The sequence below is a fragment of the Cydia amplana genome, chromosome 5, assembly GCF_948474715.1.
Source record: "Cydia amplana chromosome 5, ilCydAmpl1.1, whole genome shotgun sequence".
NCBI classification, from domain to species: Eukaryota; Metazoa; Arthropoda; class Insecta; order Lepidoptera; family Tortricidae; genus Cydia; species Cydia amplana.
Genome location: NC_086073.1, coordinates 6,748,243 through 6,771,375, shown reverse-complemented (window position 1 = coordinate 6,771,375; position 23,133 = coordinate 6,748,243). Strand labels below are relative to the sequence as shown.

Genomic DNA, 23,133 nt, shown 5'->3' with positions numbered 1-23,133 from the left:
TGGAACTGTCATCTTTTAGGTTTAACCATAGAGAAATAAGTAAGACAAGAGTGCTCACTCCATACATCAGTTCAGACTATTAATTTCAGTGTCTACATATAGCATCGAGTAGCGGAACTATCAGTACTGCTACTTGACAATAGATGTAGCACCGACCGGAAAGTCTTATCTCAACAGCATAAGACTTTCCGGTCGGTGCTACATCTACTGTCAAGTAGCAGTACTGATAGTTCCGCTACTCGATGCTAATAGTCTTTTTGGTACTAAAACTGATGTATGGAGTGAGCACTCTATGTATTTTTTTCTCTATGGTTTAAGTGACAGGCCGGAAATCTGGGGGCCCCTTAACAATTAATTGATTACGGGGCCATTCAACGGAGCGGGTCGTCGGGTCCACCCGGGGCGTGAACGACTGCCGCTACACCTTGTCGTTGGGTCGCTTGTCGGGCTGGGCCGGGGTGGGGGCGGGGATGGCGGTGGCGGCGGTGGGGGGGGGCGCCGCGTCGGGCTGGGGCCGGGGCGGGGAGCGCAGCTTGGCGCGCGGGCGCCAGGCGTCGAGCAGCGCCTCCACGCGCTCGTCGGTGGGCCCCCAGCGCGCGAAGCCGGCCGCGTTCTGCAGCCACACCACCACCGTGCCGCCGCCCCACCGGAAGTACACCTCGCTCCTGCCGGGGGAGGGACCGTTTAGTGCGGGGACAGGGAGGTTTCGAGACCGTATGCTTGTTTGCCGTCGACGTAACGGGTTGGCTTAAAGTAATGAGAATTTTTATTTTCAAAAACATCAATAAAAACTCAATTGCTATAGGTTTAAGGATTTTAATATGGTAAACTCAATCGTGTTTTATGTTTTAATTTTACATTATAATATTTACTAAGTACTAAGTATCATTCTGATGGTAAATATATATTTTGGTCTGATTTAGTTAGCTCTCATTACGCCACGAGCACACAAAACTGGTTGAAAGGTCATGGCATACATTTCGTACCAAAGGACGCCAACCCTCCGAACGTCCCTAAAGCTAGACCGATCGAAGATTTCTGGGCAATCTTGAGTAGACACGTGTATAGTGATGGCTGGGAAGCAAAATCATCGCAACAATTGAAACGAAGGATACAAAGTCAATTTAAAAAAATTGACTTGAATGTCGTCCAAAGTATGATGCTAACGGTGAAAAGTAAGCTCGAAAGTAAGTAAAAAAATCGAAAATGCGGGACCTTTTGCAATATTATAATATTAAATTAAAACACGATTGAGTTTACCATATTAAAATCCTTAAACCTATAGCAATTGAGTTTTTATTGATGTTTTTGAAAATAAAAATTCTCATTACTTTAAGCCAACCCGTTAGTACCCAAATATAATAAATAAAAATCCTTCAGTAGTACGGTATCCCTGTATGTATATATGTAATCTCATATGCTTGAGAAAAGTTGGGCGATATTTTCTAATTCCCCCTCCGAATGAGGTGACAACTCTTTGCGCCGTAGCGAACGCAACGCTAGGGAGTCTCTATCCCTCTTCCATATTAGTGCGTTTCGTTCGCTAGTGCGCTGCAAACGATTCTCATCTCGAACGGGCCCCCAGGCTTCGGAATTAAAGTAACCGTAACTTGCCGACTGGACAATCCCGCGCCTTGCCAGGGAGGCGGGTACCTCACAAATATTAAATCGTAATATGCAAGTTACTCACTTTGGAACTACGTGCTGGAAGCCGTGTCGATATTCGTGTTCAAAGGCCGGTATCACCACCTGTCACAAAATAACCCAAATAAATTTGATCAATACTCGAATTTAAACTGTTGTGAGACATACTAACATTGAATAATTTTATGGTTTAGACTCACTTGTTTTAAGTCACTCGCGCGACATGTTTCGGAGAGCCTACGTCTCCTTTACTTTGATCAATAATACTCACAATCTCACACTAAGTTCCACTATTTTTCGTTATAAACCCACAAAATATGTTACCTAATAGTTTAATTATCCCAACTGTCTTTAAACCAAGCTTCAAACCTGTCTATGCTACGATTTCATCGCATGCCAATTATGAACTTCAAATGTGATTCCATTATACTGTATTTATATCCCTACTGCTGTAGCACGATCGAGCTCGAGTGTGTGTTTACATACTGCCCCAACCACACCACTCACTGCGCTTTCGAGTTTCGGCAATGGCAAACGTCTTCTCCCCTCCTCCAGGCTCAGGCGAGTACAGAGCGACAGAGCAGAATGTAAACAGTATAATATAAACATGCACTGCCGCTCGTGCTGCCGGACCTTTGACTTCCGCAGAATATACTGCTCTTTTGGGAGCGCCCGGCACCGCGAGTGGCAATGGCATGAGAAGTATCGTGTCCACACACTCGTCCTGCTCACTTCGGCTAAATGTACCGAGGTATACTGCGTGTGTAGTGTACCTGCTTGCGCTTGAAGTGGCTGGCCTGCAGCTTGTGCAGCGCGTGCGTGTGGCGCTCGGGCCACTCGGGCAGCACCACGAGGAAGGAGAGCGGCTCGGCCGAGTCCTGCAGCAGCCGCTCCATGTGGCGCAGCGCCGCCTCCAGCAGCTCCTCGCAGTACGGCGGGTGCGCCACCATCGACCCCGACACCGGCCGCAGCTCCAGGAACGGTCTACAGGTAACATAACAATGAAATGAAATGAAATCGTTTATTTCAGGCAACTAGTGGCCCATACATAAATACCTTAAAACTAGCATACATATTATAAAAATATAACTAAACACTAAAAAACACATTATGATTGCGGTGCATTACGCAACCCCGCAGTGTCAGGGAACCGGCCGCGGAACCGCCGAAACTTGACACCCTTCGGCCAAAACTCCTCCTTGGTGAAGGTCGCTAGATGTTCAGTCGGAACGGTCACCACAAACGAATTAAAATTCGCATTGTGTCGAGATTCCAACTTCGCAATGCAATGCATACTTAAACTAAATGTAACTGTGGTGTGGTGGTAAACTGTGGTGTATGTACTGTAAGCAATGTATACTTTATTTAAACAAGCAACGGGTTGCACTCCGCGAGTGCCGGCAGAAGTGAAAACTCAATGACATTGTAACCGATAACTACAGAAATATCTACATTTCACCCGAGCGAAGCCGGGTTTTCATCTAGTATATTTATAAAGTACTCACTCATTTTCTTTCGCTATTTTACACAGACGGTCAAGCCATCATCAGTCACAGTCGCAGCCCAGTCATCTATCAACTATAATATTCATTTCGATACAGTAGTCAACTATAATGAAATTGACCAATCGAAAGCGCGGAGCAAGTACCAGGGCCTCATGAGTTACGAGGTGTCGTTGACCAACCGGCCGGGGGCGCGGGGCGCGGGGGCCGGGTCGCAGGTCGCAGAAATTGTAAAGTTACCTTGCAGACCTCGCATCTAAATATATTTGGTCATGGTATTTTGAGTTTTATTCACCATGTACTAGAGTTCACTTTTATTAGCGATTTTCATCAAGATGTAGCTTTATTTGTTTAAAATTCGAGAAATTGTAAAGTTACCTTGCAGACCTCGCATCTAAATATATTTGGTCATGGTATTTTGAGTTTTGTTCACCAGTAATAGAGTTCACTTTTATTAGCGATTTCATCAAGATGTAGCTTTATTGAATTATCTCATTGAGTGGTCCTTACGGTCCTTACGCTCTCGAGTTTATGATTTTTTCCCCACCTCAAAAAGTGCCCAGCGCCGCTAAAGAAGTTTTCACTTAAAAAAAAAACATGTAATACAGAAGTATCAATAAAAACAGTACAGTGATCCCCACACTAGGCACAGCCTGTATCGTGGGAATCTTAGAGAAATACGCATATCGTGTGCGGCGCATCATAGTGAACCTTGTCAGAATGCACGAAGGTTGACAAATATTGTTCTGTAGCCGCGTGCGTCAGTTGACGTCATTGACGATTAAAGGGTTTTGATTGTAAAGAGATATATGTAGTTAAATAAAATAAAAAAGTCGTACGGGGGATTATGACAGCCGACTATAGTTCGTTTTTTTAGCATTACAAAGAAGGTAAGCTATCTTGACTTGTCTTTTAATTAAAAATCACCGTTGAAAAATAATTCACAGCAAATATGTTAGAATTATAAATCATATCATATACGATCTTTTACATTACGTATTTTGCTTTCATAAATAATATAAACTATTAACAAAAAGACACGTTATACAATGTCATAATTATGTTTTGTGGTAAATTAATTGTCAAACGTCAACTTTTGATATCCAGAGTTACCGAAAAATGCATACTAGGGCCGTGCATCGACATGTATTCTGTCGAATTTGATGGCAGGAATTTTCAGGATTGCAGGTGGGGCTGTGCAAGATGCGTGTCGATTCGATATTATGACTCTCTCTCTAATAATAGTATACAGAATAAACGTACCCACGAGATCCAAAGTAAGAGTCAGTATCGGCGAACGCCGAGCAGTACTGACGGAAGTAACAGTCGAGCGGGGACGCGAAGCACTCGAAGGTGACGCCGAAGCAGCGGTGCAGGCACTCGAGCACGGGCACGGGCAGCGCCATCTGCGCCAGCTGCGCGTCGCCGCCCGCGCCCACCCACGCCGCGTACCGCCGCAGCACGCACCACACGCGAGACAGGAACTGCTCGAACTTCTTGTCGTCGAAACAACTGTACCGGTATAGGCACTCCTGAAAACAAAATGAGGTAGCAGTTAACAAGTTACCTATATTAACCTTTTGGACGCCAATGACCGATATATACGAACCGCAGGTCTAACGCCAAAGACGTATTAATCGGTCATAGGCCACAGAGCAACATAGACCTAGGTGCATATGCATAAAGTTCAATTTCAGTTTTGCCACTTCGGTGACGTGGCGTCTGAGACAGCTTTTGTGTTTGACGCGGCGTCGAAAAGGTTGATATGTAGCTGTAGGATGTGGTACATGTACACACATACAAAAACCAAGAAACACGAAATATTTCATGAAATAGCTTCGCTAGATGGCGCGTTGGCGCCATTCAATAAAAGAGCTGTTTCGTTGACAGAAAATGTTCCAGGAAATTAACCCCTTGGCGTTTAAAACACACATTTAAATTCCCACGTACATCCTTATTCCTTATCATGCACAGGCAAGAGATTAAGTGGATCACACAATTTACCCTGGCGAGTTGCAAGGCGATTTGATGAATGCTGGTATACTTATCAATCACAAATTTAGCAGGCAAAATTTAATTTTTAAGTAACAATAAATAAGCAACATGTAGTCGTCTTTTTTTATAGTTTACCTAGAGTAATACGTACGCTTCTTGAGGAGCCCTCTCATTTTTTCTCAAAAATGAACATGAATTTTACTATAAATTTGAATGCATAGAGTTTGCTGTCAATGTAGTATGTTACATATTATTAAACACTCAATGCATACGTTATGCCGTCAAGGTTGTCTGATAAGATGTAGAACGCGTCAGGCTATTATTATTATAATAAACAGTAAACGCCTGTCTAAAGGGACTTATTTAAATTTTACCAGATACTTCACGTCCTTCATATCCAAGCAAGGGCTGACTTGGAAAATTCCCGGAATAAGGGGGTAAGGTCGCACCTGGAGGCGCACAGTGGAAAAGGAAGCTGCACCAGTTGGCCTCGGCACTCCTCGGCTGGGCGGAGCTGGAGGAGGCCGCGCTGGACCGCGAAAAATGGAAATCCCTTCTGAGAGCCCTATGTCCCTGATGAGGGATAACAGGATACCATCATCATCACTTCACGTCTTATTATTAAGTGCTAACGTGGCTGTATTCTCAAGCTTCTGTCTGGCTGTGGTCAAAAAGACTATGGTCACGGCAGTGCAAATACAAACTGCACCAAGTAGCACCAGACCCAAATAGGTGTACCCACCAGCTTCTGAAGGTAGGCCGCGTTGATGACCTGCGTCTCGCCGAGGTAGCGCAGCAGCGCCTGGTCGCGGTCGAGGAAGTGCTCGACCAGGGGCGGCCGCGGAGCCGGCAGAGCAAACTGCACAGGGTAGCACCACACCTTCCGCAGTGCAGCCTGCTGCAGCGGCGCCGGCAGTTCCTGCATAACGAATATAATTTAAAAATCGAGAACTGATTTCAGCGAGAACCCCATTTACCACGACTTTTTGCTGTTTCTTAGAAATGACTTCTTTATTCTTGGTTGGTTTTATTGGATTACAAAAACTTCATTTCAAGAATGAATATTGCATGAAAGTATTGCAAGGTGTGACAAATCAAATTCTAATTAAAGATTGGTAATTGGTAATCCTCATACTTTGATACTCATTTGCAAATACTAGTGAATTAAATTTAGTGGACAATGTAACTAAGTGTTATTTTTAGACGTTTTTTAAGAACTATAAATTAGCATAATGTATAAGGTCAATTGTTGAATAGCCGATTCCAATAAGGTGATACTGGTCACAGGCTGTTAGTTTATGATAAAATAAAATTATTCAATCTGCTTAATTAGCCCTGTGGTTGAATAGTCAGCTTAATTATACATATATTTTTTTTTTTTTTTTTTTGGTTATATTTGTTTTATCTGAGATTGAGTTATTTTGAATATAATTTATTTTTGTATCTAATATTTTTATTAGATATTAGGGCCACTTTTATATTATACAATAAAGTTTTGTCCTTCTTTCTCTTGCCTGAATTACTTTACTTCTAAACAGTTTAATACATGATGTGTAAGTCGGAAAATAAAAATAAATAAGCCTTGCGTGTCAAGTATGAATAGATATTTGAGGAGACAATTTTTTTACTATTCCATACCTGTATTCCATTTTCTTTTAACAGAGCACTATGTTTCTCTCGTATTTTGCGCGCATACTCTGCAGATAAGTGGTATATCTTCAAACAGATGCCTTCCACAGAAGCCTTGACTGTTTCAGCCAAATGTGGCTGACATTGTCTCTGAAACCATCATTGAACATCAGAACCTATATCCGATTCTACATAGAACTACATATTGTTTGTAAAAATTTGTTACATTGCTAAAGCCTAAGGAAGTGAAAGCCATCAAAAAATGAAAAACTAACTCGTAGATGTGCCAGTCTGTCTTGAAAATCATCATAGGTAGCTCCGACGGTGCGTCGAAGCCATTGGAATGTATCTTCTGCATTCCATTTCACCACCTTACGACTTTCAGGTGATGCATTCCTGGATTCTATCATTTTCTTCGCAGCTTCAGCATAGCGTGACAATTGTTTACGAGCATCTCCAGTGAATTTTGGATGTGTCAGCTTGATTGGTATATCATTCATGATTTCTTCATACATAGAACGGGATATTTCAGGAAAACAGTGACTTGGCAAAAGTGGATCTGAACCTCCTTGGTCATTCACTTTACGCTCCATAAGCCAACGATTGAATGAATCCTTTGGAGCATCAATACCCTCTCTGGTATGACACAACTCTTGATAGCATTGTCGAAGTTTGTTTGCAAGTGTAAATCTGAAACCTTCTATTTCTGGATGAGGATGGGGGCAGATTGTTGGGGGCCGTTCATATATAACCACATTTGTTGCCACCTCTATATCCCAAGGCCCTGCTAGAACAAACTTTTTAGGTGGAGGTCCATTATCCTCTGAAGGTCGGCGCTTGCTGGCGCTTGGAGTCATATTACCTGCATTGGGTGGACCAGTGTGACAAATGCCAAGAGGGTCCGTGATAGGGTCAAAATCTCTTTTTACAGCCGGTAGCTCCCACATTGATTCCCCAGAGAGTTTATTCCAAAAGTAGGGTCTGTTTTCTCGTTTGGACCAGTACTTGCGCCAGCCTTGTTGTATGAGATCTGGATGTAAGTCGGCAGCAAGGTGTGGAGCCAGCGGCGCTGGCGCTCCGGGCGTCTGTGGGGTTTCCCCACTGCCGCCGGGCGATGATTGGGTCTCAGGTGATGAGTCGCTTCGCGTTGTTGTGTTCTCCCAACTCGAAGACCCGGCAACAACTTTGTCTCGAACATCATTCATGATGCTTCTTTTGATTTAACTAATAGTTATAAGAATTATAGAGCACTAAACTGTCTTGCATCGAACTTTAATAATTCTCTTACGCTAATAAGGTTCCAATAAGCACATTTTTCATCAAGAATCATTAATTGTTTTCTTAGCGCCAAGAATTGTTATCGTGCAAACTTCAGCGATCTCAAAGAAATACATCATGATTTATACATGAAAAATAACAGAACAAAATAAAACTTTATAAAACAATATTAGTAGCTTCGAAATCAATCAGAAAGTATTGTATCGTAAATTTACGACTAAGCAAGGCAGCAAAGCCCCCAAGCTAGCACCGCCATCACAAATATGACATGCCACAGACAAGACAAATTAATTAAACAAAGGATTCTGTTCGAGACACTTAATTTTATAGAAATTTATCATTGTATTAAAAATTGTTACAAAATTGACCTAAACTTATTTATTAATACCATTAGTAGTAGAATGTATTAATGTAAAAAGAATAGGGTATATTAATTCCAAAATGTTTCGTAGTTTTTTCTTGAATTTTTCATATTATTCTGATTCTAAAGAAAAATATGCTTTAGTTCTGTCAAAATAATCAACTTCAACCATACTTTTGAACTTTACTCAGCAGTGGATTTAACTCTATGTTCGAAAAAGGGCGGGAAACTTCGACCTGTGCGCGCGTATTTTTTTCTCCTTTATACAATTTTAAATATTTTTAGTAGTAATAGTGGTCACCGCAGTGTAAATAGTTTGTAAATATCATTGGTAGTTAGTTTATTATATTTTGTATATATTTATTCATTATCTAGGTAAGTGTTTAATACATTTTTCACCGCCATGGGCGGTGATGACGACGAGCCTCACGACCCAGGAGGTGGTCCTCCGGTTTCCCACACTGTTACAATCGATAATAATGAAAATTCTGATAATGAAATTGATATGAAAGAGTATCACAGCGTGGATACAGATAGTTCTGTATCTTCTGAGGTGAGAAAACGAAAGACCGCATCCAGGAGGATATGTCGTCACTGTAATAAAAAAAAGCGACATAACAAGGACAAAAATAGGGATAAAGAATCCATTACAGATGATTGCAATTGTCAAACTTGCTCAAACAACTCCGATACAAAGTCACAATTTCAAGCACCACTCTCAGCCTCAGCTTTTACTCCGGCTCTAGCTCCTGCTCCGGCTCCAGCTGCGGCCCCAGCTGCAGCCCCAGCTGCGGCCCCAGCTGCAGCCCCAGCTGGCTCAGTGAATACCACCTCTCAGCTCACAGACATGTCCAGGAAGCAATATATACAAACTGATTCTTCGCCGTATGTAGTACATGTCCAGAAACAACAAGAATCTCCCAATGATGGCACTTCTATTCATTCAATTGCTTTTGGCAACTTTTTGAAACGGCACAATTTTAGGAACATTGTTAATGGTAGTGTCAAACGTATAGGCCGCAATAGAGTCGCTCTATCATTCTCAAAGTATGAGGATGCCAACCATTTTCTAAAAGACACTCGACTGACTGACAACAAATATAAGGCGTTTATTCCAAGTTTTAACGTTATCAGAATGGGTGTTGTTAAAGGCATACCAACTGAAATGTCTTTAGAGGAGGTCAAAGAAAACATCAGTGTCCCAGTAGGTTGTGGTGAAGTTTTAAAAGTAAGGAGAATTAATTATAAAGTGATTGTGGATGGTTCTCCGGTCTGGAAGCCATCACAAACAGTTGTTATAACGTTTGATGGCCAAGTTCTTCCAAAACGCATATTTATGTTTTATAACGCTCTACCAGTAGACTTATACATCTATCCAACGATCCAATGTTACTCTTGTTCTCGCTTTGGTCACACGCAGGGACAATGTAGATCTAAACCGAGGTGTTACAAGTGTGGAGAGGGTCATACTGGCTCCACATGCACTATTGAAGAAGATTGTGCATCTTGTTGCTTATGTTCCGGTGTTCATTTTGCCACTAATAAGTCTCGCTGTCCAGAGTATGAGCGCCAGAAAAATATTAAGCTATCTATGGCACAAAGTGCTATATCTTATACAGAGGCCTCTAAACTGCACCCTCCTGTAACAAAACCATATGCAGATGTGGTCATGTCCACTCCAACATCTCTCCCGTCTCAGCATAATAGAAATAATAATAACTTAGGTACAACTACTCACTCATATAAAAAAACAGTCTTTCTGAAACCTCGCAGCTTGCCAAAATCCCAGAAAGGTTTTGACACTGCCTCACATTACAATTTATCTAAAGACTATAACATGCCATCCCCCTCTGGGAATGGTTGTGCCATTGTGCAACAATTTAACAATAAAACTACCAATGACCTCATATTAGAACTTATTCAACTGTTAAGTATTAATTTACACAAAAACCATTCAGAACCGTCCAACGCTGCACATATTACTAGTCCTCATGTTTCCTCCAATAATGGCCAACAATTCCAAAATTCTTCAATGGAATTGTCGCAGCATTAACAATAAAAAAAGCGATTTAATCCATTTAATTAAGAAGTATGACCCTTTTGTTATTACCCTATCTGAAACATGGCTCAGGTCTGAGTCATGTTTCAAAATTCCTGGCTATGCATGCCTCCGCGAAGACAGGTCGGATGGGCATGGTGGTGTAGCCATCCTGGTAAAAAAATCATATCATTTCTCTCATGTTCCATTAGCACCTCATAATAATGAATTTTCCATAATCTCAGCTCTTGTAGATAGCATTTGTATAGTTTCAGTGTACATACCTCATCCCTCGCTTACCATACTTAGTGAAGTAAGAAACATTATATCATCTCTTCCTACTCCATGTTTAATATTAGGAGATTTTAATTGCCATCACCCAGCTTGGGGGTGTTTCAATTCAAGTACTTTAGGCGAGGAAATAATAGACATAGTTGATTATTATAATTTATGTATATTGAATTCTGGTGTTCCTACGCGTCGGTCTGCTCCCAATGAGAATCCTAGTGCATTAGATTTATCAATTTGTAGCTCTTCCATATCACACTCCTTACTGTGGGAGGTACTTCCACTTTCCTATGGCAGTGATCATTTTCCAATTCTCATTTCTTTTCCTATTAAAAACAGACCATTACATAAAAGATCTCCACTTTTAGCATATAAACTTCAAAATGCAGATTGGGATAAGTTTCGCAAACATATGGATGAGAGGTTGGGAGAATTACCCGATGTATCTCGTGAAAATTTGTTTAAAACTTCTGATGCTTTTGCTAAGTTTATAATTAATATAGCTGATGAAGTATTTCCTCGTAAGAAGTCCTCTAAATTCAATATTCCCAGCCCTCCATGGTGGGATTCTGAATGTTCAGAAGCTGTTAAAAAGAGAAAACAGTGTGAGTTAATGTATAATAATAATATGAGCGAAGAGAACTTTAATTCCTTATTAGTTACTTTAAAAGAAACAAAACAGTTTTTGAAGAAAAAGAAAGTTGACAGTTGGAGATCCTTTTGTGCATCTTTAAGTCCTAGCACTCACCCGTCAGAAGTTTGGAGGAAGGTTAGAATGTTTAGAGGAGCTTTTGTAGAAAATAACGCCATCAATCTTAATCCTCCAGTAGCCGAGAAATTTTTAGATAAATTAGCTCCTTCATTTGTCCCATTCCCTGTGTGTCCTGAACTGGCTTCCTCGCCCAATATTGATAATGATAACGTGCAGCCTTTTAACAGTCCATTTTCGTTTTTAGAGCTAAAGAATGTCTTATCATATGTTATTGATTCTGCACCAGGATGCGATGGTATTCCATATTCATTTTTGAAACATTCTAGTGACAACGTTATAGGTTACTTTCTTAATATTATCAACGGGATTTTTATGACAGGTGACATTCCACCAAATTGGAAAATACAGTTGGTGTTACCCTTTCTCAAACCGAATAAACCCCGTAATGATCCAAATTCGTATCGTCCAATTGCGTTATCTTCTGTTTTAATTAAGATTTTAGAACATTTAGTTAAAAATAGGTTAGAGTGGTTTATTGAGAGTAAAAAATTATTACCCGATATTCAATATGGTTTTCGCAAAAGCAGAAGCACTTTAGACTGTGTGGGTTTGTTAGTTTCTGATATCCTTTTAGCCTTCTCGAAACGGGAATATGTCGTAGCTTGTTTTATAGACATCAATTCGGCCTATGATAATGTAAATATATCAATTCTTGTAAATAAGTTGTTCCTCTTGGGAGTTCCTGAACGCTTGTGTAATATTATTGCTGCTATGTTTTATGAACGGACGATTAGGTTAGATTTAGATGATAAAGTATTTCACAGGACAGTTTGGAAAGGACTACCACAGGGTTCTGTTCTTAGCCCTTTACTGTTTAATGTATATACATACGACCTTAGTTCCAATTTGCCAGATTATATATCAATTTTACAATATGCCGATGACATAGTGTTCTACTCAAGAAATAAATCCGTACAAAAGGCCTGTGAACTCATAAATGCTAGTTTGAATGAACTAAATGTATATTTAAATAATCAGTCCCGAAAACCTCAGCAATTATATTTTCTCCCAGGAAAAAAACTGTTAATGAAAGTTTATCCTATGGTGGAACTACAATCTCCTTTCGTCAAGAAGTCAAGTATTTAGGAATGGTTTTGGACTACAATTTGTCAGCCAAGGGTCATTGTAATTATGTTAAAGGTAGATGTGAACGCTCATTAAACATATTGAGATGCTTGGCTGGTGTATGGTGGGGCAGCCATCCTTTCTATTTGAAGCTTATTTATAATGCAGTAATAAGAAGCGTTGTTGATTACGGTTCTTTTCTTTTAACTCCGGGTACAGAAGATGCCATTAAAGTATTCAATGTCATACAGAATAAGTCACTAAGGACAATCCTTGGTGCTATGCGAACCAGTCCGGCTAATGCCATGCAAGTGGAGTGTGTTGACCCACCTGCGCATTTGAGACGTCAATTTTTATCCGACAGATTCATTTTTAGGACTATGCAATTTTCGGTTCATCCTCTTATCACAAAATTATCGACTCTTTATGATCATATGCAGTCATCTCCATATTGGCATAATAGAACTCCTCCTTGTATAATTAATAGTTACCTTAAATTTTTGGCTCTATCTTCTCCTACTGTCAGACATATTAACCTTCCTATATACGAGAAAGACTTTGACTCTTTGATTATTTCTCCACAAGTTTTTCTAGACTCCAATATTTCTAAGGATATAATAACTGCTCAACCTGTATTTAACAACTTAGTGGGCGAATATTGGTCTGGTTGGCATTACATATACACAGATGCATCAAAACTTGCTACAAATAGTTGTGTTGGGGTTGGTGTATTTCATCACCAGTATAATGTTGTACAAAAAATTAAACTCCCTCCAGAATCTTCGGTATTTACCGGAGAACTATTTGGTATTTATAAAGCTGTTGAATATGTTTGCATGTTCAATTTAAATAAATGTGTAATTTTTTCCGATTCTAAAAGTTGCCTTCAAATTCTATTAAAATCTCCTTTCAAAATGACTAACAGTTACCCTTTGTTATATGATATCCGAGACGTCTTGTTAAAATGCGAAAAGAAAGGGCTTACTGTAAACTTTGTATGGGTGCCAAGTCATTGTGGAATTCCCGGAAATGAGAAGGCTGATCGTCTGGCGGTAGATGCTGTTGCTTCTGGTGATATATTTCCATATAAAAACTATTGTCATGACCTTCTGTTGCTCCCCAAAAGATATCTCAGGTTAGCCTGGGAGTTCTTTTGGTTTTGGAGCAGCCTGGAATCCGGAAGTTATTACCTTAAGATTCAAAGTGACATCCCTGTAAAGCCGTGGTTTTACAATAAAAACCTTAAAAGACGTGAAATATCATGTTTAACACGCATGAGATTGGGCCATACATCTGCTCCTTCTGACCTTGCTCGATTTAAATTTATTAACGATCCCAATTGTGACTGTGGTGCCGAGGAGGCGGATATTAATCATATATTCTTTTCATGTCCTTTTTATGATCGTACTGCTTTGATGGATTCTTTACTATCCAAAAATGTTCCATTTCCAATAGACATCCCTTCCTTGCTCATCAATCCAGACTTTTATAACATCCTAGCTTCATTCATCGTTTACAATGATATAAAGGTATAATATTTTATAAAACTAAGTATATTTATCATTTTGTATTTCATCTATATACCTACCTGTCCTGACCACTACACTTTCCAAATTCCGAATTACCTTTAATCCTTGTTCCGCGTTTAATTTCCTTCCCTTTAATTTACTTGACGTTGGCTACGGGCAACACCGCCCTCAAGTCCATTAAAAAAAAAAAAAAAAAAAAAAAAAAAAAAAAAAAAAAAAAAAAAAACTCTATGTTCCTCCAATTTAGCCCCTCAATTATCATGGAATATCTCTTTACTATCTCACAATAGTGATCATTTCCCTATATTTATTTCCTTACCCGGAAACCTTAATCCTTCAGCCTCTCTTCCTCCGTTACTAAAATATAGACTAGGGAAAGCAGACTGGGATAAATATTCTTCCACTTTGGATGACAACATTCAGATCCTGTTCTCTGTCACCCACCCAAGCTTAAATTCTGCTCACGAGTCATTCGTCTCTGCTATCCACAAATCAGCAGAGGAATCTATCCCTCTCAAAAAACCCTTTGTCCGTCGTAATAATAAACCTTCTCAACCATGGACTCAGAGTGTTCTGCCGCGGTAAAAGAACGAAATAAGGCTGAATTAGAATACGCTAAAAATATAACTATTGAAAACTACATCAAGTTCAAAAAAATTAGAGCGAAATGTCGTAAAATTCTCTCAACCAAGAAATCTGATGGTTGGAACTCGTTTTGCGAATCTATTTCCCCCTCCACTCCCTCTACGACAGTATGGAGGAATATACGAAGATTTCGCAGAGGCATTGCTCCTGTAACAGCCTCTGGATCGTCTCTCAACTGGACAAATGATTTTTTAAATAAACTAGCTCCTCCTACTGCTCCTAATGAGCTCGATATTCCAGCTACTTACTCTTTTAACAAATCGGACAATTTATTGGATAAGGATTTTAGTTTAGATGAACTCAAAACGGCTCTTGCTGCAGTAACTGACTCATCCCCAGGCTCTGATGGTATTGTTTACTCTTTCTTGAAAAAAGCTGGCCCAGCGTGCCTTAATTTCTATTTGGATTTAATTAATAAAACTTTTGAGTCAGGTGATGTCCCTGAATTGTGGAAGCTTCAAATCATTCTCCCTATCCTGAAACCGGGAAAAGATCCTGAGAACTTCAGCTCTTATCGTCCCATTGCTCTCTCCTCGGTTCTATGCAAGATAGTTGAGCATATGCTTAAAAACAGATTGGAATGGTATGTTGAGAGCTCGGGGCTTCTCTCGGAGACCCAATTTGGTTTTAGAAAAGGAAGAAGTGTTACTGGGCCCCTATTCGACATGTACAACTGTCAGATTTCGCGTCATTTGAAATTCAACTGTTGAAGTTCATTTGAAGTTCATCAAGTGCTGAAGTTCATTTGGTACAAACAATAATTTAACAAAAAACAACTTTGTTTTATTATTACTTTAAGGTTTATAATGGTTTGGTTTGGTTGTCACCTAACTGTGGATTGCTAATGTCAAATTTTGACAAGTAATGATTCCAAATGTAGACTTTTTTCTCTATGACCTTCGGCTCCATCTTGGAGTTTTTGACGTGCGAAAGGGTAATTTATAGCAAAGAGTAAAACTTTTTTTTTTCAGTACGTAAGTTTACATGAATTAATGACATCTTGTGAGCGATAGACCAACGAATGCGCTGTAGGCGATGCGGCGGCGAGTAGTGGAACTTACGTGACAATTTCCATCAATCAAAAAGGGACTACATTGCTGATGGTCGATAAAGGCTATTAATAATTGAATTGTAACAGCAAGAATGCCTTATTGACAAGCGATCTTTTTGTTGAACCCACACCTACACGTCAAATAATGCTTGCTCCACACATTCTCCTATAAACGCTCAAAATTGTAAAAAAATGAAACAATTTACTCATCACCTCTCTCAACTCAAGCTGCCTATTTCTAAACCACGTTAATAAACCACAAGTTGAACCTTAAGAGCCAACAGGAGCTGAGATTTAAATATTTTAGGTAAATATACCCGTCTCGCTAACGGAAGCGGCACCTAAAACTAATGCGATAAGGACAAGGTGAAAAATCCTGCGTAAAAATCTCAAATATCGAGGTCGAGTACGAAACCTCCTGTTTCCTGTTTACTTTTAACTGTTTCCTCCTCCAAAACTTAACCAATCGTAACCAAATTTGGAAATCTAAATGATTATGAAATTATCTGTGTCGGACCGTTTTGCTTTTTTGGCTAATTGATATGAGTTTTGAATACCACGCCTCTCATTGCGGCATAGTCAATTCGGCCATTTTGGCCATTTTTGAAGGGCTCTAGCGCCTTAAAAAACAAAAATATCAAAAAAAGCAAAACGGTCCGACACAGATATTGACAATATTAATAAAATAATCATTGCTCTAGCTTCAAAACCCACGGAGGAAACAGTCGAGTACGTTTGTATGGAGAAATGACCACTCCTGTTGGCTCTTAACACATTTCGTAAACCACATATTCAGAAAAGTCCGTATTTTATTACTAAGTGGAACATGAATAGCTTGTATTACTTTTCTGGCATAAAAGTAATCTAAATTAGTCAAAATATTTTGACTAAATATTGCGCTACTGCTACCTACTATATAGGTACCTACTACCTTAGTAACTTGGTAACTTTGTCAGTCACCAACTATTTTGATGCTACCTACAAAGAGCATCAAAATAGTTGGTGACTGACAGGTCAGGCTTCGGTCTTGGTAAGTAATATAGTCAAATACAGTAGGTCATAAGACCTAACATTACTACCAAGACCTAAAAGTACCTATTGTTTAATATGTATCTACTCAGAGATGATTTTTAATTAAAGGAGATTAAATACATATATGTTATTCAACTACAAATAAAAAAATTAGATCTATTTCAGTTTACACATTTTTTTTCGTTTAATTTTAATAAAACATTAAAGTTTTTAAGCATTCAACTTTATTTAATTTTCTTCACTTTATTATTTTCTGATATTTAAGTAGGTATGGTGTTTCAGGTTGGTAACAGGAAATAAGAAAACCACACCTCTCCAAAAACTCTGCTGGTGATTCACATCTGTAAGTTTAAATATGAAACATGATAAAAACACTTAAATTAAAAACTTAATGTCTGGGAGACCGAGTTTTGCTCGGGAAACATATAATAACCCAAAAATGCGCGTTTTCCCAGAGATAAAACCTAGCTAGATCGATTTTGCGCCCCCGTAAACCTCCATATAGCAAATTTCATCTAAATCCGTTTAGAGCCGTTCCCGAGATCCCCGAAATATATATACATATAAATAAATAAATATACAAGAATTGCTCGTTTAAAGGTATTAAAAACTTATAAATAAATGATTAGCCCTAAATCCTGGTAGTGAGTGTAGTGACCTACCAAGTGCGGTAGGGTGCCCTTCTGCAGGCTGGCCGCTTGCCCCGCTGGATAAGAATGCTGATCCGCATCATCAAAAGCATACAGATATAAAGCGCTTTGACAGCTCCTCATAGAGGCAACGCGCGCTAGGCCGCACGCCATAAATCTAAGCTAAAGTCTTAAATTCGAGATCATGAACATGAAATATTGTTCGCTATAATATTAAAATCATAGGTATTAGACCTATGATTTTACTATTATAGCGAAAAGTTAGCAGGAGACGGCCGTGCCGTGGTCGTGATAGGTACAGCATGCGTGGACCAGACAAGCAAACCCTGAATTATGTCCCTACCTATTTTACTATACCTTTGTTCACCATTATGTTCACCTATGTATATTTACTCTTCTTTCCAAGATAATCATCTTTTTCAAGATGTAACCCGTATAATCGGGCTGTATAATTGCCTCAATTTTTTTTACACAAAGTTGTATGTAATCTTAATTCGATAATTAATGATGTTTTACATATTTATCATATACTATTTTGCAAATTTTTCTTGGATATTTGTACGTTGTTTATTTCGATTGACGATTACTATGACAGCGTTTATTTTTTCTTTTTTGGCATTTACTACAGTAGCCAGTGTCATGTCGATATAAAAACACTTTAAAAATGGAAAGGTTGAGTCCTCAATACAGTGACATTATAACTCAAACAAGAACCATCCAAAGGGGGGTGGGGGGAAATTTCGTTATCTGCCTCTCCATCACTCTTGCATATACGAGCGAAATTTAATGGTGGCAGATAACGAAATTGGTATCGCGGCAGGCCCTCTTTAAACAAACCGCCTTGATTCATCAATGTTATATTTATTAGGAACAAACGTTGACTGCCGACTGTTCTATATATTATACTACTCTTTGCTGCCCACTTCTAGCGCTGGCGGTACACCGCGAAAATCAGTAAAATGCTGCAAATGGTGTTAAAGGTCTGAAAATCGGTACGATTGATCTTTAGGACATTTGAAACAATTTGACCCGAAGCGCCAACAAATAAAAAAAACGAGAGGAGTTATGACGTCATGTTTTTTTGTATGAAATAAAAAAAAATGTTTAGAAACCTATCGTGTATGGTATTAAACGAAAGGGCTTTCTGAGCCAATGCTAAAAATATATCACATAGTTACATTTCAGTCATTTTGTTTAAATTATAATAAAAATAGTTTTCAAAACATACCAAGTTTGGGCTTCTCCAGATACAATACCATAATTTTTTTTTGTAAAATATACCTCAAATTATCCCTAATAAAGCAATTTTGAAATTATTTACATTTAGGTTTTTTTTTTAATTTTACAATTTTACAAAGTGTAATAATAGCCCTGCCGAATTACTCAATACGAGTAATAATGTCATTCGGGTAAAATAAGAGTATTGAAACTTGCTTTTTCTACTCCCGTACTTTTATTTGTCATTTAAAGGGTCGTGCACACACCTTTAAACCCCTAACTTATAGTTATCAACACAAGTCTTTAGTCTATTCCCCAAAAAAATATTTGTGCATACACGCAGTATCTTTTTGGCACTTTTACGATACTTCGTGTAATCACCACTTAAAAAATATTAAATGAAATACATTGCCAACCTTATAGTCGTAACACACTATCGCAACGCGACCTTGGTTCGTCGCACTACTACACTAATACATTGTTTCCAATCTAATTTTAATTGTCATTTCTGACAGATGAGTAAACCATATACATGTTTTGGTTAATGGTACGATTATTTTCATCTTTATAGGGCTGTATCTCCTAAACCGTGCGTCGTAGCACAAAAATAATCAAATTTTCGTTCCCCTTTGAAACTCCTAAGTAATATTTAGAAAACACAAAAAACAAAAAAAATAAAGATTTTTTTTTTATAGGGTTGTATCTTCTCAACCGTGCGTCGTAGCGCAAAAATATTAAAATGTTCATTCCTCTGTAAGAAACCCTAATTAATATTTAAAAAAAAACACAAAAAAGAGATTAAAAAGCACAAAAAAAAACTTTATAATGCTGTATCTCCTAAACCGTGCGTCGTAGCGCAAAAATAATAAAATTTTCGTTCCCCTTAAGAATCCCACGCACTGAACAACCTATCACATTAGGACATAAAACAATCATCATCATCCATTTTTATTATTATTTCATTGCATTTCAAAGTAAGTGCTTGGTCGTAGAAAAAGTATTGTATGCAACGTTGTTTAACTGAGTCAAAAAATACTAGTGGCGTCTTTATTAACAATTTTCGGTTGTTTGTTTGTTGTTATTGTTACTCACGCCACTCGCCTTTTTTGACCTCTCTTAAACAACAGTTGCATAAAATACTATTACATGTTCCTTTGGTAATATCTAAGCTTTAAGTAAGAAAAAGTTCTGATGAGTGGGGGGTGGAGAACTCGGGAAAGGGGGGACGTTAAAGGTGAGTTTTTTCGGTTAATTCTTTCTTAATTATTACATAGACAATTTTTACTACGACTTATAGATTCCGAGATATAAGCGACTTTCTGAAAAAAACCGTTATATATTAATTTTATGCTTTCTTTTTAAATATTTAATTGAGAGATTCATAGATCACACTATGTAAAATTGAAAAATAAAAAAAAACCTAAATGTATATAATTTCAAAATTGCTTTATTAGGGTTAGATATGAGGATATTAGGTATAAGATTAGAGGTATATTTTACAAAAAAAAAATTACCGTATTGTATCTGGAGAAACCCAAACTTAATTGGTATGTTTTGAAAATTATTTATATTACAATTAAAAAAAAAATACTGAAATGTAATGATGTGATATATGTTTGGAATCGGCTCAGAAAGCCCTTTCGTTTAATACCAAACACGATAGGTTTTTAAACAATATTTTTTTATTCCTTACAAAAAAAGATGACGTCATAACTCCTCTCGTTTTTTTTTTATTTGTTGGTGCTTCGGGTCAAATTGTTTCAAATGTTCTACAGATCAATCGTACCGATTTTCATACCTTTAACATCATTTGCAGCATTTTACTGAATTTCTCGGTGTACCGCCAGCGCTATATAGGTATACTTGGTCAACCAGATCTTGACAGTAGAAAAAGGCGGCAATTTTGAAAAATGTAGGCGCGAAGGGATATCGTCCCATGGAAGATTTGAATTTCGTGCCTTTTTTTACTGACAAGATTTGGTTGACCAGCTATATACATATTATACCACTCTTTGCCTACGCCTTTGTTTTAAACTTTTTTTAACAAGTTTTCACAGACAATTAATAATTTGACATAGACACATCAAGGCGGTTTGTTTACAAAGGGGCCTATCGGGAAGTGCGAAAATCGAAACTCAGCTATTCGCCTCTTTATCGCTCGAATATGCAAGAGTGATAGAGAGGTTAGATAACAAAATTTCTAATTTCTGACTGTATTTTTCTTTAAATATTTTCAAATATAATTAAGTTGCGTTGTTTTATCACAAAGTTAAAAAGACTTAAAAGACCACTGTCTGTATCATCACCATCAGATCAGCTCGATGGTAACCATAAAAATATTGTATTGTCACCCATATTACATATTATGTACTTATGTAAATTTTCAGCTTCATTGAACACCCGAGAAGTGGGTCAAATCTAGACACGCGGCAGCGTGTCCAGCCAAGTTCAAAGAAAAAGGAACTGGCGACGCAGCAACCGTGTGTAATATTACACGAACCATTTCGAGCTACTTCTGACCCCTTCACAACTTGAAGGTCTCCTTTTCAGCTTAGGCAAACTGCTTTCATGATGAATACTATAGTAATTTCTGTACAAAAAGTAATGATATCCCAACAAAAACATAAATGTGAAATGAGAGCCAAGTTCAATATTGAGAATATGTGTCGTTGTTAACTCGCCGACAAAATAATTGAGATCTATATGGGTGCCAAGTTCTGTGCTGTGTAGAAAATCCTGAAATTATAAAGGATTTGTCTTGGCTAGTTTTTACGTATAGGCATATAGGTAATATATATTTTTCTGTTAGTTTTTCAAAAACTTGGTTTGTTGTTAAAAACTAGCCAAGACAAATCCTTTATAATTTCAGGATTTTCTACACAGCACAGAACTTGGCACCCATATAGATCTCAATTCTTTTGTCGGCGAGTCAACAACGACACGTATTCTCAATATTGAACTTGGCTCTCATTTCACATTTATGTTTTTGTTGGGATTTAATTTGCATGATTTGATTGGAACCACATTGGAACAGACAGACAACCAACGGGACAGATGAAACTAAGTAAAAGCTTGAAAAAATGTGGCTTTTTCAATTTCTATTGCAACTTCAGATGAAAACGGGGTCTCTATTGTTTCCCAAATAGTTTTAAGCCATAATGTATTGTTTGCTCGAATTTTCGTTAGTCATAATTCATTTGGTTCAGAAACGCGTCACTTTTCAGGATTGCCATAAAACAAATCTAACCTAACCTAACCTATCTATAGGATAACCTAACTAAAATCTTGAAATGTTAACGGTTTCAGTTTTATGAGTAATGATAATATGACAAACAATACATTATGACTTAAAACTTTATGGGAAACAACGGGACCCCATGAAAACGTCCTTATTTTATGGAAAGCCACATATAACAACCAATTCGAGGCTACTAGGTGGCAAAATACGACTCAATACGAGTAGGTAGGTCAAATACACGAGAGTAAGGATTTATATTTGGCCAAATATTCTTGTGACAAAGTTATTCTTCCTCGCGTTATCTTGATTTTGCCACGGATCATGAGAACCTATTGTTCGCTTGACAATTAATCCCAAGGATTGGCGTAGGCACTAGTTTTTCCGAAAGCAACTGCCATCTGACCTTCCAACCCAGAGGGCCTAGGTAAACTAGGCCTTATTGGGATCTGTTAGGCTGTTAAAGTTTAAAGTTACCTAATATATATATATATTATGTACCTAAACATATTACTTTTCTAAAAAAAGGACTGAAATCTAGTGCTGCGAAGAAACGGTATTTTTGTTCGGCTTTTTTGTTGCTATTTTGGCATATGGATACATGGTAGAAGAAGTAAGTATGGAATCCTCCTCCGTTTTGCGTGGTCCGACGCACCTGGCCGGGTTTTCGCGATTTTCCGTCAATGTCTGTCAATACCTTATTTCTTACGAACACCTAAAATAATAAGTTTAAAATTAATCTCAATGTCTCCAGTTTGCTGTTCATTCAAACTGACAAAATCCAAATTTCTGAGGCAATATACGACCGCTGTCTTATATAAGCCATTAAAATTCATCATGAATAACCCCACGTTGCGTTGTTATAAATTTAATGAAATAAATAATTATTGTATTTAATTTATAACAACTAATTAGGCATAGCGTCCAATTTAGAATATGACACAGGCACTAGTTCTTACGAATTTTACCTTAATTTATTAATCAAAGGACCTGAGGTAAAAGTGAGAAGAGGTTAATAAGCAGATGCACCAGCTAGTCGCCGACGCTCCGCTTCCCCCGGGATTAGCCCTTAAGCCTGCACCTAACAGACTGGCTCATAGGGGGCTATGAGCTTGCTGTTGCGTCAATTTTCATTTTTAGAAAAAAAAACTAGTCTACTAACTACTAACAACACAATAAATGCTTATTTTGCCGCATTCTT

At 38.2% G+C, this 23,133-nt stretch overlaps 1 protein-coding gene across 1 annotated transcript; it reads right to left on the bottom strand.

The window, feature by feature from the left end:
- Nucleotides 1–1,686: 1,686 nt before the first annotated feature.
- On the bottom strand, nucleotides 1,687–8,339 carry LOC134647973 (mRNA (2'-O-methyladenosine-N(6)-)-methyltransferase). The gene is made up of 6 exons (XM_063502393.1): nucleotides 7,046–8,339; nucleotides 6,780–6,920; nucleotides 5,884–6,060; nucleotides 4,410–4,678; nucleotides 2,418–2,628; nucleotides 1,687–1,749 (listed from the first exon to the last, which is right to left on the bottom strand). The coding sequence occupies exons 1-6, from the start codon at nucleotides 7,973–7,975 to the stop codon at nucleotides 1,687–1,689; spliced, it is 1,791 nt and encodes a 596-aa protein (XP_063358463.1). The 5' UTR covers nucleotides 7,976–8,339.
- Between the last annotated feature and the right edge of the window lie 14,794 nt (nucleotides 8,340–23,133).

Coding starts and splice junctions, on each gene's coding strand:
- LOC134647973 (XM_063502393.1), bottom strand. CDS start 7,975: ATGAATGATGTTCGAGACAAAGTTGTTGCCGGGTCTTCGAGTTGGGAG. Junction 6,921..7,045: donor ACAGACTGGCACATCTACGA/GTTAGTTTTTCA, acceptor TGATGGTTTCAG/AGACAATGTCAGCCACATTT. Junction 2,629..4,409: donor TCTTACTTTGGATCTCGTGG/GTACGTTTATTC, acceptor TGTTACCTGTAG/ACCGTTCCTGGAGCTGCGGC.